The sequence below is a fragment of the Rhinolophus ferrumequinum genome, chromosome 23, assembly GCF_004115265.2.
Source record: "Rhinolophus ferrumequinum isolate MPI-CBG mRhiFer1 chromosome 23, mRhiFer1_v1.p, whole genome shotgun sequence".
Taxonomy (NCBI): Eukaryota; Metazoa; Chordata; class Mammalia; order Chiroptera; family Rhinolophidae; genus Rhinolophus; species Rhinolophus ferrumequinum.
This window is the reverse complement of record NC_046306.1, coordinates 11,171,617-11,186,052: the sequence shown is the minus strand read 5'-3', so window position 1 is coordinate 11,186,052 and position 14,436 is coordinate 11,171,617. Positions and strand designations below refer to the sequence as shown.

Sequence of the window (14,436 nt, the reverse complement as noted above, 5' to 3'; positions counted from 1 at the left end):
CCTCTGCAATTTGCAAACGTGGCAGAGAGAGAACCTTCTACCTTGATAGAAAAAAAAAAAGAGAGTGGGGGAGGGGCGATGCCCTAGGAATGGAATGCAGGAAACTCTTCAGCTTGGAGGATCTGCTTTTCCTAAAAGGAACAAAGATGGCAGAAATTTCCAGAAGGCCCGGTCTGAGTCCGGCCACTGCAATTGTCAATCTGTAACCTTTCTCCTCCAAGTCTATTGGTTCAAAATCTGGAAGAGAGGAAGCCCATTGGGCTTGCTCTGTGAGCCAGCACTGCTGTCCCTACCTAGTCCTGCTGCAATGCAGACATTTATTTTTCCCCCTTAGTGAAAACTGGAAAATAATGCGACTTTGAAAGCAATTAACTTTTTACAGACTCATGCTTAGTGGTGGCCACAGTCCCCAAGGAAAAGGGCTAGGTTGGTCCAGGGCTAGGAACCTGCTGGAGCTGCACATCTGAAAACAGATCTTGGCTTTGCAAACCTGTGGGAGCCATTTTAATGCAAGCTTTTAGAGGACAAATGCCTTGCCCTTCAGTTTCCTTCCAGCCCAACAAACACACCATTATGCAAACATTGAAGGCACCAAACCAGGAGTCTTGTGATTAGATATTGCTTCTGAGGAGGCCACAAGAACCTCAATATGTAATTTCCATTTACAGCCAGGAGATAGGAACAAAGAAAATAGCTAAGTGTCTGAACTTACTTGTGTGGGGCACAAGTGTTTTAAGTATATAAAACATCATTAACTGCCTGCCCTTTTACTCTAAGACACTGGCCCTACACAGACTTTTCTCGAATTTGGTACCTTTATCATTATTAAATGAGCCTTTTTCCCATTGGTGCTAAAAGGTGGGTAGATAGTCACTAAAAGAAGAAAAAAAAGATTATTGACTCCATAAAGTTGGCATAACACAGCAACTGCATCTATTTCCAGCATTTACAGTCATGCTGGATTGTTCTCCAGACTGAAATTGATGCAGTGAACTTCTAGGGAAATTCTGAAGCTAACACTAAACAAGAGTCCACTTTTTTTCATTCTTAAGTCCTAACTGCAGCATTAAGAGATCAGGGGAAATGTAAAAAGTGAGAAATAAATCATTAGTAAAGGCAAGCGTGCATACAGACGTGTGTGGGTCTGCCTTGGAAAAAGGCCGAAATCTGTTGTTCAGTGAGTCCTAAATCAAACCAAGTTTGCTGCTGGTGGGTGGGATTTTGCAATCCATGTCAGTATCCCAAAACCTAAGTACTGACACCACCACCCCCACACACCACCACCACCACCACCACCACCACCACCACCACCACAACCACCAGCTCCTGCCCCACCACGGCTTAAGGTTCTGTGATTCTAAGACCAAGCACTTTCTTACATTTCACAAGCAGATCACCTACCCAGAGTTCTAATATCCAAACAAACCCAATTAAAGGTCTCCAGTCAAGTCACAACGAACTGCACATTTCTCCCCTGTCTGAGGGTTAACAGGAAGTGTAATCTTCAATCCTAGCTGCAGGTTCTCAGGAAAAACAGTTGATTCACACAGTCACCTAAAATCAAGACACTATTAAAAAGCCCTTATTTGGTTCCTGCTAAGGAAAAGCCCTCCACGGCTGTAGCCAAGACCCCCTGTTACAAACAGGCCCCAAATGTTCACCAAACTCTTTATACATGGTCACAGAGGAAATGGATCGCTTTACTTACCCAACATGTTCAAGCAACCGTCTCATTTTTCCACAGTTAAGAAGAGAGAACAGGCTGGCAGATTTGGGACTTGATCAAAAAGGAAATTTTTTTAAACAGTTACATGGGATTATTAAAAACACACACAACAACAACACAACAACTGAATAGGGAATGCTGTCATGAGCCACACACATGATTTTATTTCCTCTGCACTCTATCACACAGGAGGGCAGAAGATGATACAATGTAAAAAAAAAAGGGGGGGGAAAGGAAAAAGAAAACAAGGATAAAAGATACATTAGTTCATTGAAAATCATGCAAGAATAGAAAGCTAAGGGATTCAAAGAGTCCTCACAGATTTATTGCAGGATGTTGTCCAACATCCCACCCCCCACGCCCCCCTCAATCCCCATCCCTACTCCAAAAACTTCCTCCAAAGCCTAGAAAACACTTTCAGAAACATTTGCTGGCTGTAGGCTGGCTTGCAGAAGAACATTCTGTAGCAACAGAAGTCAGGAAAAAAGGCTGAACAATGTAGTTTCAAGTGAAGAAACCCTGTTGGGAGAAAAAAGACCATGTAGAGACACCACCACCCACCTAGGCCCCAAGAGCTAGGAGCTCTCCTTAGCACTGCTCTGCTGAGGGCTTGGTTCTGTTTAAAACACACGTCCTCTCTGGTCAGAACTTAGTCCAGCCTTCCCAGAACCTCTTTGGAGAGGAAAACTTGCCTGCTTTGCTGTCTGCCATGAGCTCTCCTTAGAGAGGAGCCTGCTTGCTCACCTTCCATTTTCTTCCCCCAGCAGGCATGTGACACAAGAGAAGACAATAGTGCAGGGGGGGAAACTGCTCAGAGAGAGAGAGAGAGAGAAAGAGAGAGGAGGAAAAAAAAAAAAAAAAACCTTCTTTTTTGGCATACCAGGATCTAGCTTCAAACTATTCCAGAAACACCATGTCCTGGTGGAAGAAAAGGTGTGCCAGGCCCTTGCCAGTTTGCAAAATCAGGCTATGGCTAATGGCTACTTAGCCATGTGACCCAAGAAAGCAAAAAAATTCTCTCTAAACAGTTCCAAGTTAACCTAAGTGCTGTGGGGGTGAGTGTGGCACAGCCAGCCACAGAGAAATCACACTGCTCGCCCACAATTCGGATGTCTCAGAGGGAGGGGGAGAAAAGATGGTTAAAAAGTCGAGCTTACCTCTGTGGATGCATTGTTAACACTGTGTAATGTCAATACTTATAAAACATGGAGGACAGGCTCCTAGTTCTCACAGAAAAAGGGTTTGGCACTTCGGCTTGATGATCTGGCCGCCTAATAAGAGCTCATCCCCGATTGGCTGGCCCGGCAAATCGGAGTGTAAGGCGGCCCGGGATTGGCTGAAACACTTCCTGAGCGATTATCTTTGTGAGGCTCTGGTGAGCAAGAGCCATCCTGTGCATAGAAAAAGACAGGCTAAGCTAGGCCTTTTGCAGCAAGAAAAACTTGGGAAAGGGGCCCCCACACGCACTTCTCCCACACCCTGGCTAGATTTCCCTGTACGGGCAAACCAGTGCAGCCAGCCTGACCTGCCCCAGCAAAGCCTGAGGCCTGGATGCCACTGGGAAGAGAGTTTTTGGGGTGAGCTGAAAGGGCTCACCCTCACCTGCCCCCACAGAAGCGGCTCTCGGCTAGGAGGAAGGCTGGCCCTTTTCTAGAACAATCCAGTCGATGGTCCCCCCCGGAGGGTGGGGGGAGAAACTGAGGAGGGGGAGCGTCAGGAAAAGAGCCAAGGGGGCAGGAGAAAGGAGCTTGGGGCAGGCCTTTCAGGAGTTGGGGGCAAACAGGACAGGCAAGCCCCCCAAAATCGCTAAAGAGCAGCTGTGGCTTCTCCGAGGACAGAGGATTCAGGCTGCTTAGGGGAGGAGGGGAACAGAGTGGTCAAGTTTGCATAGTCATTGTCAAAATGCCTCCTGGAAAAGCAGGCCAGAGAGCCATTTTCCCCGCAGAGAATACATCCTCTCACCCACCCCCTTCAGCCAGTACTCAAAGGAAAACCAAAATGGGTTCCTGCCTCCCTGCCAGGATGCCAGGGGGTGGGGGGGCCCTCTCAGTCCTTACCCTAAGAAAAGCCAAGTGCACTCCTAGCAGGCCACATGCCTAGATCTACAAACTTCCCTTCCCCTCCCGGCCCCCTCCCCCACTGCTGAGGCCTGCTAAACCTGTCAGTTAAACAAAAATCTGACTTCCGTATTAGTCTGCGATGCCTTCAGCTTCCTGCCCATTAACCCTCTCTCGGACTCTGGGCCTGGCTGGGAAAGACTAGGCCCTGAGATCGCAGAAAAGGCCTGTGGAAAAATACCAGCTGCAGCTCTCCCGGCAGATGCAGAAAGAGAGAGAGTGAGCCGCTGTCTCTCGCCTTTGCTTCCCAAGGAGGCGTGTACCTTCTGAATCCAGGGCACAGGCAGTGCCTCTCAGTCTGAGAAGCCATTTAAATCCAGAGGGAGAAAGAAAGATGTCAAACTCAACGAGGAAACAAGAACCCCCATTATTAGTCAGGCCTACACCCACTGCTTAGCCCTTCCTGTCACAATCATGCCTGTATGTATGTACTTGGGGAGCTGGGCCCTCGGTGGGCAGACAAATCTCATGAGCTTTAAAAGGATTCTTGCTTAAATTTATTTCCACAGAGTACTGCTTCTTTTCGTCCCCTAAGGCAGATGGAACAGCTATTTCACACACAGCTCTACACTTGGCAGCCCCCCACACCCCTATCTCTGGCACTGCTCCCCAGTAAAATATTAACTAGTTTTTCAGAACGGCTTATAATTTCACCCATTTCAATAGTATGAGGAGGTCTTTGCCTGTTTCCTCCCGAAAGCTGCCTTTGTAGTTGGTCTGTACCCTGAGAAAGAAAAAGCAAATCCAAAAGGCTCTCCGAATGTCCATAGTTGATTTTTCTTTTTCCTTTTTTTTTTTTTTAAAGACAAGCTGCTTAATTAAGATTTTTTTTAAAACAGCAAGCTGGAACAACAGAAGCTAAATAAACACCATTCTTTAGAGGTTGGAGAAAGCTTCCAGAGGTGAGGCAGCCATATGCCAGGAGGTAAAAAACTATGGCCCAATAAAGTCTTCCCTTCCTCCTAAAATTAGGACCCGTGGGCTTTCTCGTCCCACACCATTCATTCGTTCCCACAAAGAAAACATGGAGCTGATGGCCTGCTCTCCCCCCACCCCACATGGACAACAGATGCCCACCCCCTCTGCATGTACATAAATTCTTCCTGGCTGGGAATCTTCCATCAAACAGGAACAAGCCAGGAATCCACACACACTGTACTGCTGGGGCTGGGCCGGCGCTTTATGAAAAGGGAGGGGACCTTGTTGCTGCTGTATTTTAGGCTGAAGAGGCCAAGATGAAGAGACACCTCCACCTCCACGGCCACAGCACCAGCACTCAGGACAACAGGCCTCACCAGAAGGGAGGGACCGCCTCTTCCTGTGGGTGGAAGCCTGTAGAGGGAGACCAAGTAGGGGACAAGAGGCAAGGCCAGACCTAATCAGACAGGTCTCCCTCCACCACCATCCCATAAGGAATATTGTTTGTCTCCCCAGGTGCTGCTTTTGCGGGAACAGACATGACTGAGTCTGTGACGGAATTTGCGTGCAGCTAACTTCACGACCCAATGAGGAAATGAAATACGCCACGGGTCGCGTGGTGGATTTTAACCCGGGATTAAAACGGGTTGCATAAGCAGCTGCAGCATTCTCCCCCTCCCTCCCGCCCTCTCTCTGATCACTTGATCACTTGAAATGTTTTCTGGGGCAAAGAGCAGGAAGCTGCAAGCTTATTCTGGCAGCTCTGCTCTGTTGGAGGAATGCTGTTGGCATTCGGGTAGGTCTGAGGTTATCTGGAAAACAGAAATTCGGCTGGGGACAGAGACAAAGGTATGGTGGCAGATGGAATCCTGGGAGGAACATGGATCGAAAAGGAAGCCGAGAGCAGGCCCACTACGGGCCACTCCTGGGCTTGATGGAATGTGGCTGATAAGAGGGAATAAAGAAGCCCAACGTTGCTGACCTCAATCTAGAGCTCAAGTCAGTGGCCCTTCTCAAAACTTCCCCCTGCACAGAATAGTCCCACTACTGCATGCTCACCGTGGAACAGGCACTATGCTACATCAGCGCTTTGCACAAGCTGACTTCATCAGGAGATAGGGAGCATTGTTAGAGACCTGGAACTGAGCCCAGAGAGGGGAAGTGAGCTGTCCAAGGTCACACAGCTGGCAAGTGCCAGACACCAGACTTCCAACCCAGTTATGACTCCACATCTTTAAACCCTGTACCTTCACTTGCCTCTAAAGGAGGAAACAAAAGAGAAGCGTGATCTGTGTTTTCCTTTTAGGTGGTCAATTCCTTTGAGAAAGAGCTTTAAGTCCTGAATGATGGAGCTGGGAGAATTTTAAATTAGACTCATTCCAAGGCCCAGAGAAAGCTCCTCTCTCCCTGCAAACCTCCAGCAAGAGGTCGGGGGGAAACTTTCTCTAAAATCAGGTTTTTTTATATTCCTTGAAATCTGTGGTTCTTAACCAGGTTCAAAACCAGGTGGTTTTGCCCCCCAGGGCCTCTGTGGCAGTGTATGGAGAACTTTGGGTTGTCACAATTTGGGGAAAAGGTGCTACTGGCATCTAGTGGGTGGAGACCTGGGAGGTTGCTAAACATCCTACCCTACAGTGCACAGCACAGACACCACACACACAGAGACACACACGACCGCCGCAACAGAGAATTATTTGACCCAAACCGTCCCTTTGTCCCAAGGTAGGGAAACCTTGGCTCAGATGAACAGGAAGAAGAAGAAAAAATCCAACCACTGTGCCTCTCTGGATAGAAAAGCCAGCACAGGCCTAAACAAGCAGGTTCCCTGGTGATATTAATAAGCAATGAGCTAATAATAAAAATAGATTAAAACATGTCTCTCTTAATATTCCCAGGGGACGGAGAAAATTGGGGGACAGAATGAGGCTGAAAGAAGCCCGGCAGAAAGTCACGGTGATAAAGCTGGTCTCCAAGGAGAGGGAGGGCTGGCCCCAGCTCCCTTCCCCAGGCACCTTAACCAGCCGAGGCCTGGCCTCGACGAAATGGCTCTCCACTCCGGTTGGCCTGCAGCCAGGAGAGCAGCAGCGGGCGCGGCCTCGGCAAGCTGCGTCCCGAGATAGCCTGTTCGGCTGCCTATGAAAATAAGCACACTTGGAGTTATCTGCCTGAAGCGAGCAGCAGGCCTCTTGGTCCGTTATGTGAAACGGACAGGATTGAGGCAGGGACGTGTTTTAAATATCTTGTTTTGTTCCTTTTTGGCCAATTGGAACGGAGGCCAACTTCAGGCATGGTGACAGAAGGGCTCACCTTCAGAGCATGCAGTCATGTTCCGGCCACAGACAGGCATGAGGACTCCCTCCCTTGGAGATGTGTCCTAGGGAAGGTCTTTCTTTCTTTCTTTCTTTCTTTTTTTCCACTTCTTTCTAGGAGGGACTGGCAGGATTAGGCAAATGGAGGGCAGTGGGGGATGGTACGTGACCATCAGGCAGATGGGCCCAGTGTGGGTGGGGAGAGATGTAAGAGGTGCAGGAAGAAAATGAAAATCAAAAGGAAGATGATTCAAACCTCTGCTTCCTTGCTCTTTTTACTCCCCAGCAATTACCATTATGGAAAGAAGAACACATATTCATTTGCTCTGTTTGTTTCTCTCTCCCACTAGACCAGTGGCCATATCTGGAGACATTTCTGGTTGTCACATCTGGAGGAAGGTATTGCTACTGGCATCCAGAGAGTAGAGGCCAGGGATGCTGCTAAGCACCTGACAAAGCATAGGACAGCCCCCCCAGACCCCCCAGCAGAGAACTAGCCAGCCCCAAATGTTATCAGTGCCAAGGCTGAGAAACCCTGCATTAGACTGAGAGCTTCAGCAAGGCAAAAAGCTGGTCTGAATTCTTCACCTTTGTGCTCTCGGCATCTAACACTGTGCCTGACATGTATTAGAGCTCAATAAAACATCACCCCCCACCTGGATGGTCGCAGTAGCCTCCTGCCTGAGCCTTCTGCTTCTGCCCTTGTCAATGCTTGCGCATGCGTACACAGTCTCCGTGTCTCTCTCTCTCTCTCTCTCTCTCTCTCTCTCTCTCTCTCACACACACACACAGAGGCATCCAGTGATCCTTTTAAAACAAGTCAGATCTTATCCCTCTCCTCTGCTCACATCCATCAATAGCTCCCCCCTCACTCCAAGTAAAAGCCCAAGTGCAAAGATGGCCGTAGCAATGCAAATGTAGTTCTCTGAAATGCAGTGGATTACTGACTTGTGGATATTGAGTTTTGCCAGTTTTCACATCTATTTGTAACTTCATGTCAGCGTGCCTCATATGTGCAGTACTTTGAATCCACCTGTGAATCAGTCATAGCATGTTACAAGTTAGATAAAATCTCTGAGGTGTTCACTTTATATTTGTATGTAGCTGTCTGAAATAAATTATTTTTGAACAGTAATTTTTTTTAAAAAAAGACAAAGAAGTCATCACTGACCTGCAAGAATCAACTTCAACAAGCTAGTTAGTATTGGGTTCACTGTGCCTGGACCTCTTGCTAACACTTGACGCTGGACACTTCTGAGCTTCCAGAACAGTCCCCGGCCCAGCAACTCCAACTCTAACTGCCCTGCTCTGTCCTTCTGGCCTTGGTCCTCCTCATCTGGGCTCTGGAGCCAGCAACCGGTTGGAGAAGGGCAGGCAGCCCATACCAAGCTTCCTCTCTTACTACCTAGGGAACTTAAGCAAGTTATTTAACCTATCTGTGCCTCAGTTTCCATGTCTGTGAAGTGGGGATGTGAGGATTATTTAACACAGGCACAGAGTAGTACCTGCTCAAAAAATGTTGGATGTTTTTTTCTTTCCTTGCAACCTTTCCATGCAAGAATTCCATCCACAGCAGATTCCAAAGCTAACGACCCAGGTCCAGCCTCTCCCAGGAGCCCCAGATCTATGTATCTAACCCCTGGGCGGGCATCTTCTTACTGTTAATCCAGACAGTCCACAGATATGTATGGAGTACCTCTTCTTCCTCAAAGAGCCAGACTTACTGTCTGTTGCTCCTGCTTTCAAGGAGCTGACAGCTGAGAAGAGGAAGTAATAAGCACTTAACAACATACATGAATAAGATAAAATATCAAACTGAGATCAATGCTATGAAGACAAACAAAGCAGGGTGAAAGTATAGGGGTGTGATAGGATTGGGGGGGGCTGTGACAGGTGGAGGAAGGGTTCCAATAAGGCTGTATGACATTTGAGCTGAAGGAGATGGAGCCTTCCAGGTGGAGGGAATACCACATGCAGAGGCCCTGAGGCAGGCTTGGGCTTGGGAGCTTGGTGTTTCAGAGAAACAAACAAAAAAAAAGGTTCCCCTAAAAGGCCAGTGAATGAGGGGCAGAGGATCTGAGCATGGATGTAGTCAAAAACAAGCTCACTATTTCCTCCACCGTCTTTCCATTACTCAGATTCAAAATATTCCAGAATGTTCTTTATCTTTCTATTGCCCCTCCTCCACATCTAGTGCACTCAGTGTTTGATTCTACCCCAAATGAGAGCCCGTGGAATGCTAATCAAGCACACGTACACTCAGGACCAAAGCTAATCGGGGCTGTCTGCCACTGCCTAGCTGCGGAAGGCCAAATAATTTCCATGACTCTATACCTGACTCTCCACCTACAAAACAGGAATGCTACTTTCTATCTCATAAGGTTGTATGTACTACAGAGTAAACGAATGAATGGCTTTGAAAATGCCTACCAGAAACAAAAGCATTCAAAACAAATGTTGGCTATGATCACTTTTACTGCTGTTTTCAGAAAACCTTCAGCAATTCTCCACTAATTAAATGCAACCCTGAACCCCTCCACCACAAATCAGGACCCCTCTATCTGACTCCCTACCTGCCTTTCCCACCTCACCCCCATTTTTCCACGAAGCTGCATGGCTCACCTGTTCCCAGTGTGACCCCCCCCCCATGGTTTGTTCTCCGTCCCTGTATCCCTTGCTGGAATAACACCCACCCTTCAAGAGCCAGTGCCACCTCATGTGCAGAGTATCTTTCCTGATTTCTCACCTGGGACGTTCCTTGGCTCCTGACTTCTTTCTACACCATCCAAGCACACAACCCCTGCCTAGGTGACTTCTCAGCGTGGGGGGCTACTAGGACCTCTGGGCAGGGCAAACCCATCTTCTCAACTCCTTTAAACCAGCTCTGCAGACTATCCTGGCCAACCATCCTGGCCAACAGAATCGCCCTTCAGCTGGTGGCTTCAAACTTGCACCCTCGACTCCCCACTTTCACTCACAGCCCTCATCCAAACCATCAGCAAGCCTGGGGGACCTGCCCTCCACGTGTGTTCTGAACATGGCTCTTCTGTTCATCACCCCAGCCCCTTCCGTCGGCGCCCCTGGCCCTGCTCACCCATTGAACGGCTACAGCCGTCTCCCCAATGGTTCCCAACCCCCCATCCTCCTTCACCCACAATCACCTGGGCATTCTGCTAGAGCGCATGTTATCTCCGAGGGGATTGCACGGGCAGTCAGGCTAAGGCTCCTCTTCTCTCTCCCACCTCCCCTCCTGGCCTCTCTGGGCTCTTTCCCACACAACAGCCAGAAGGATCCTGTTAACAAGATGTCACCGGCCTGCTCAAAACCTTCTCTGGGCAGTACTAGTCCCAGTTGCCAAAAGGTGGAAATCACCGAATTGTCTGTCAAGGGCTGAACGGATAAACAAAAAGCGGTCTATCCACACAATGGAATATTACTCGGCTATAAAAAGGAATGGAGTGCTGATACACGCTACAACGTGCTTGAACTTGAGAACATTATGCTAAGTGAAAGAAGCCAGACACAAAAAGCCACATGTTGTATGATCCTGTTTATAGGAAATAACCGGAATAGACAAATCCATAGAGAAAGAAAGTAGATTGATGGTTGCTTGGGGTTGGAGGGGGGAGGCGGGGATGAGGAGTAAGTGCTTAATGGATACAGGGTTTTTGCTTTTGGGGTGAGGAGAAAGTTCTGGAACTAGATAGTGATGGTTGCACAACATGGTGAATATTCTAAACGCCACTGGATTGTACGCTTTTATATGATGAAAATGGTAAATTTTCCATTAAGCAAATTTTATCACAATTTTTAAAAACCATCCACAGCCTTCTCATTTCACATGGGATAAAAATCCCAGTTCCTCCACAGTGCCCTCCCCTTAACTCCTACCACTTTCCCCCAGGCTCATGCCACGCCAACCACCTCTGCCACCTTGCTGTTTTCCAACGCAACTTTTGTTTTGTGTCTCTCTTTTGCCTTTGAAAGTTGTAGATGTTTGTACCTCGCTCTCAGACTCCCCTGCTGTTATAAATCCCAGAGTGTAGAACTGTGCCCTGCAGATCACGGGTCCCCTCCCACAGCATGACTGAGATAGGAATGTAGTGTTTGTTGAAGGACTCAACGATCGCTCACATTCTACATGATTATATCCACTTTCTGGCATTGAGCCATGTCGTCCTGCCGTCCCACCGTAAATCCCATCCTTTCATTCATTCCCCTGCTCAAAACCCTCCAGTGGCTTCCCATGACTTTAGAACCAGAGTCTGCAAACTACCACCCACGGGCCAAACCCGCCTATCTCCTGTTCATGTCTGGCCTTCCAGCTCAAAATGGAAATGGCTGGGGAAAAAATAAATAAATAAAAATAATTTATGCCATGCATAAATTCTATGAAATTCAAATGTCAGTGTCCATAGTAATGTTTGATTGGAACACAGCCACAGGCATTCATTAATTTATTGTCAATGCCTGCTTTTGTCTACAATGGCAGGGCCGAGTGGTTCTAACAGACGATATATGGCCCTCAGAGCCTAAAATATTTACTATCTGGTCCTTCACAGAAAACCTTTGCAACCCCCCCCTTTCAGAAGAGTATCCTGTCACTCTGCACATGGCCTGCAGAGCCCTGTCCAGGCTGGTCCTTACTCTGGTCTCCTCTCAAATGACTCTTCCTCCCCATCCCCCTCTATTCTAGTAGCATTGACCTCCTTCCTCAGGTCCTCTGCACCCACAGTCTCCGCCTGGAACACATTCATTCACATGGTGGCTCCTTTTCATGACACAGGTCCTATCACAAATGCCACTCTTCCAAGAGGCCTTTCCTGACTATCCAGATGATACCAGCTCCCCTACGTTTTCTGGGATATCACTCTGTTATTTTCTTCCTAGGACTTGGCACAACGTATAAGCACCTTATTTCTTTGCTTACTTACTTTTGGTCTGTGTACAAAGGCAGGGACTTTGTATATCTGTTCACCAGCGTGCCCAGGACCAGCACAGGCCTAGGGCATAGTAGCTGCTCAATAAATATTTGCCCAATGAATGGCATTTTCTCCTTACATAAAGTAGTTTCTGTACAAGATCTCCACTAGATCAACCACAATATGGATTTTGTACTTTCTTCTACAATCTATCAGGTTGAACTGTATAAAGTTATAATTTGTATATGAATAAAACAAAAAGTGAAATTGTGGTAATTTCATCTACAGCAATATGTAGAAATAGAATCAACTAATCTTTTCCTTCAACTGCTTACTGCACTCCAACCACCTTAACCTACTTTGGGGTCCTCAAAATGTGTCAGTTGTCTCTTGCCAAACCTGTTATGGACCCCTTTGCACTTGCTCCTTCTGTTTCAGACCCAGGACCAAATGTCACCTCCTCCAGGCAGCCCCCTTGAATCACATCACATCACAACAGCGGTTTCCTTTTCTTCCTAGCACTTAGTACATTCTCAGATGCGGTGTTGTATCTGCTGTTCAAGGAGGAAACTTGTTTTCATACACACTGTTGTAACCCCAGAATCTAGAGTAGGTCTGGCATTTGGGAGTCTCTCAATGTTTATTCATTTGAGTGAATGTAAATCCCTTGAGCTTCGGTCCATATTTTTTAAACAGGTTGCTTATTACTGGTACAAAAGGATGCTTCATAGGTACTTGCCAAATAACTGGAGTGACGTCTGTGGGCTTTAACCTTCCTTCTACAGCCACCCTGCCTCCATTTCCCTCGTTACAAGGTCAGCAGGAGCGTCTTCTTGTAAGAGCAGCTGCACTTACAGAAGTTTACCCAGGCCAGATACTGTTCAGAGCACATCTTGCATATTAATTAATCCTCCCCACAAGTCTATGAACCAAGTACTAACTTACTCTCATTTTACAGGTGAGGAAACTGAGGTGCAGAGAGATTAAATCATTTACCCATCTGCAAAAGGAAGACACTGATGAGAAAAATGAGGTCTAAGCCCTCTCAAACTCTAAAATTCCAAGAAACAAACACTACGGAGACAGGGAACCGTAATAGGCAGGAAACATTCAGGCGACCAGGAAGCAATTTAACAACAACAAAAACCACAGCAAGACAAAAAGTAAATCCCAAACACGGGGCCATTTGATCAAAACTCAGCTCTCAGGTGCTCGCAGGTGACCAAACCTCACCCCCTCCAGTATTTCCCGCAAGCCCCAATTCCACAAGCCCCAAATCTGGACGTCACCCTTGACCTCTCTCTCTCCCACCTCCCATCCCGGAGTCCTCTGGGATTTACCTTCTGAGTGTCTTCCACTGTCGATTCCGGCCGCGTAGCACCATTCTGCAGGGTTGGTGACTTGCTCAGAGCCACCATTATCTGTTAATCTGGGCAGGAAGGGAACAGCCTCCCACCAGCCCCCAGGCCCCAGTCTGCTCCCATCCCCCACCCTCAGCAGCCAGAGGGATCTTTTGAAATTTCAATTTGGACCAGGACACACCCCCATCCCCCAACCTCCACCTCAAAAACCCTTCAAAGGTTTCCTATTGTTCTCAGGCCAGTCTCAAATGCCTAACCAAGCCTTTTGGGGGCAGGGGGGAGGGCGGTGTCTATAGGATTCCCTTCTTCAACTTTAGCTCAGGTCTCCAGACAGACCCTAGCCATCTTGGAAGACCCTGAACTAGGCTGGCTGAGTCCCATATCTGACGCTGCCATTCGCTCCCTGCTGTGTGACCTTGTGCAAGTAACTTAACCTCTCTGGGCCTATAAAAAGTGGATAATAACACCTCCCAGAGTGTAGTCGGGACTAAACTAGTTCTTGAAGTAAAAGTGTGTAGTTGCAATGTCTGGCACCACTTAGCTATCACTGTTATCAGATAACTCCTACTATCCTTCAAAACCCATAACAAAATTCATTTCTTCAAGGTAGCCTTCCTGGACCCACTTCCCAGTAAGTCAGATCCCCCTGTTAGATGTTGCCCGCATGGTGCTTATGGCAATCATCATTTAATACTTAATACATGTTTAATAAATGGATATAAATTCCTATGATTAACTTATTTAGTGTCTGTTTTGTCAGTTCTGTATCTCCTGACACATAGTAGGTGCTCAAAAATAATTTGGTGAATGTTGAACAGGGAATGGCTGAATGAATCCACCGTGAGGATGCCTGAGTCATTTTCAAGTCAAATTAGGAAAGTTGAGTTTTAACGAGGCTGCAGGGAAAATGGAGCCCCCTGGAAGTAGCCAGGTTACAAACGGAAGCCACAGTCATTTATATGTAAAGCAAACTGGGAGTGGCCCAGAGGAGCTGAGGTGCAGGGACAAGTCAGCCTAAAAACTGCTTACTTCATACTCACCGGGAGTGTCTCGAAGGAGCTGAAGCCCCCTCAGGCAGAAGGG

At 47.5% G+C, this 14,436-nt stretch overlaps 1 protein-coding gene across 22 annotated transcripts in view; it reads right to left on the bottom strand.

Moving 5' to 3' along the window:
• The window catches only part of ZMYND8 (zinc finger MYND-type containing 8), a 121,750-nt gene extending 108,304 nt beyond the window's left edge, over positions 1-13,446 (bottom strand). For 8 of the 22 annotated variants that reach the window (XM_033094354.1, XM_033094366.1, XM_033094364.1 and 5 more), the window contains exons 1-2: positions 3,784-3,878; positions 2,884-3,117 (exon numbers count right to left, since the gene is read on the bottom strand). In XM_033094354.1, the coding sequence (XP_032950245.1) occupies positions 2,884-2,897 (14 nt within the window). In that variant the 5' untranslated portion in view covers positions 2,898-3,117; positions 3,784-3,878. Of the gene's footprint in view, positions 1-1,708; positions 1,778-2,109; positions 2,246-2,418; positions 2,534-2,883; positions 3,118-3,783; positions 3,879-13,332 lie in introns of those variants that run through there. The other 14 variants (XM_033094349.1, XM_033094348.1, XM_033094363.1 and 11 more) reach the window with 8 other exon arrangements.
• Between the last annotated feature and the right edge of the window lie 990 nt (positions 13,447-14,436).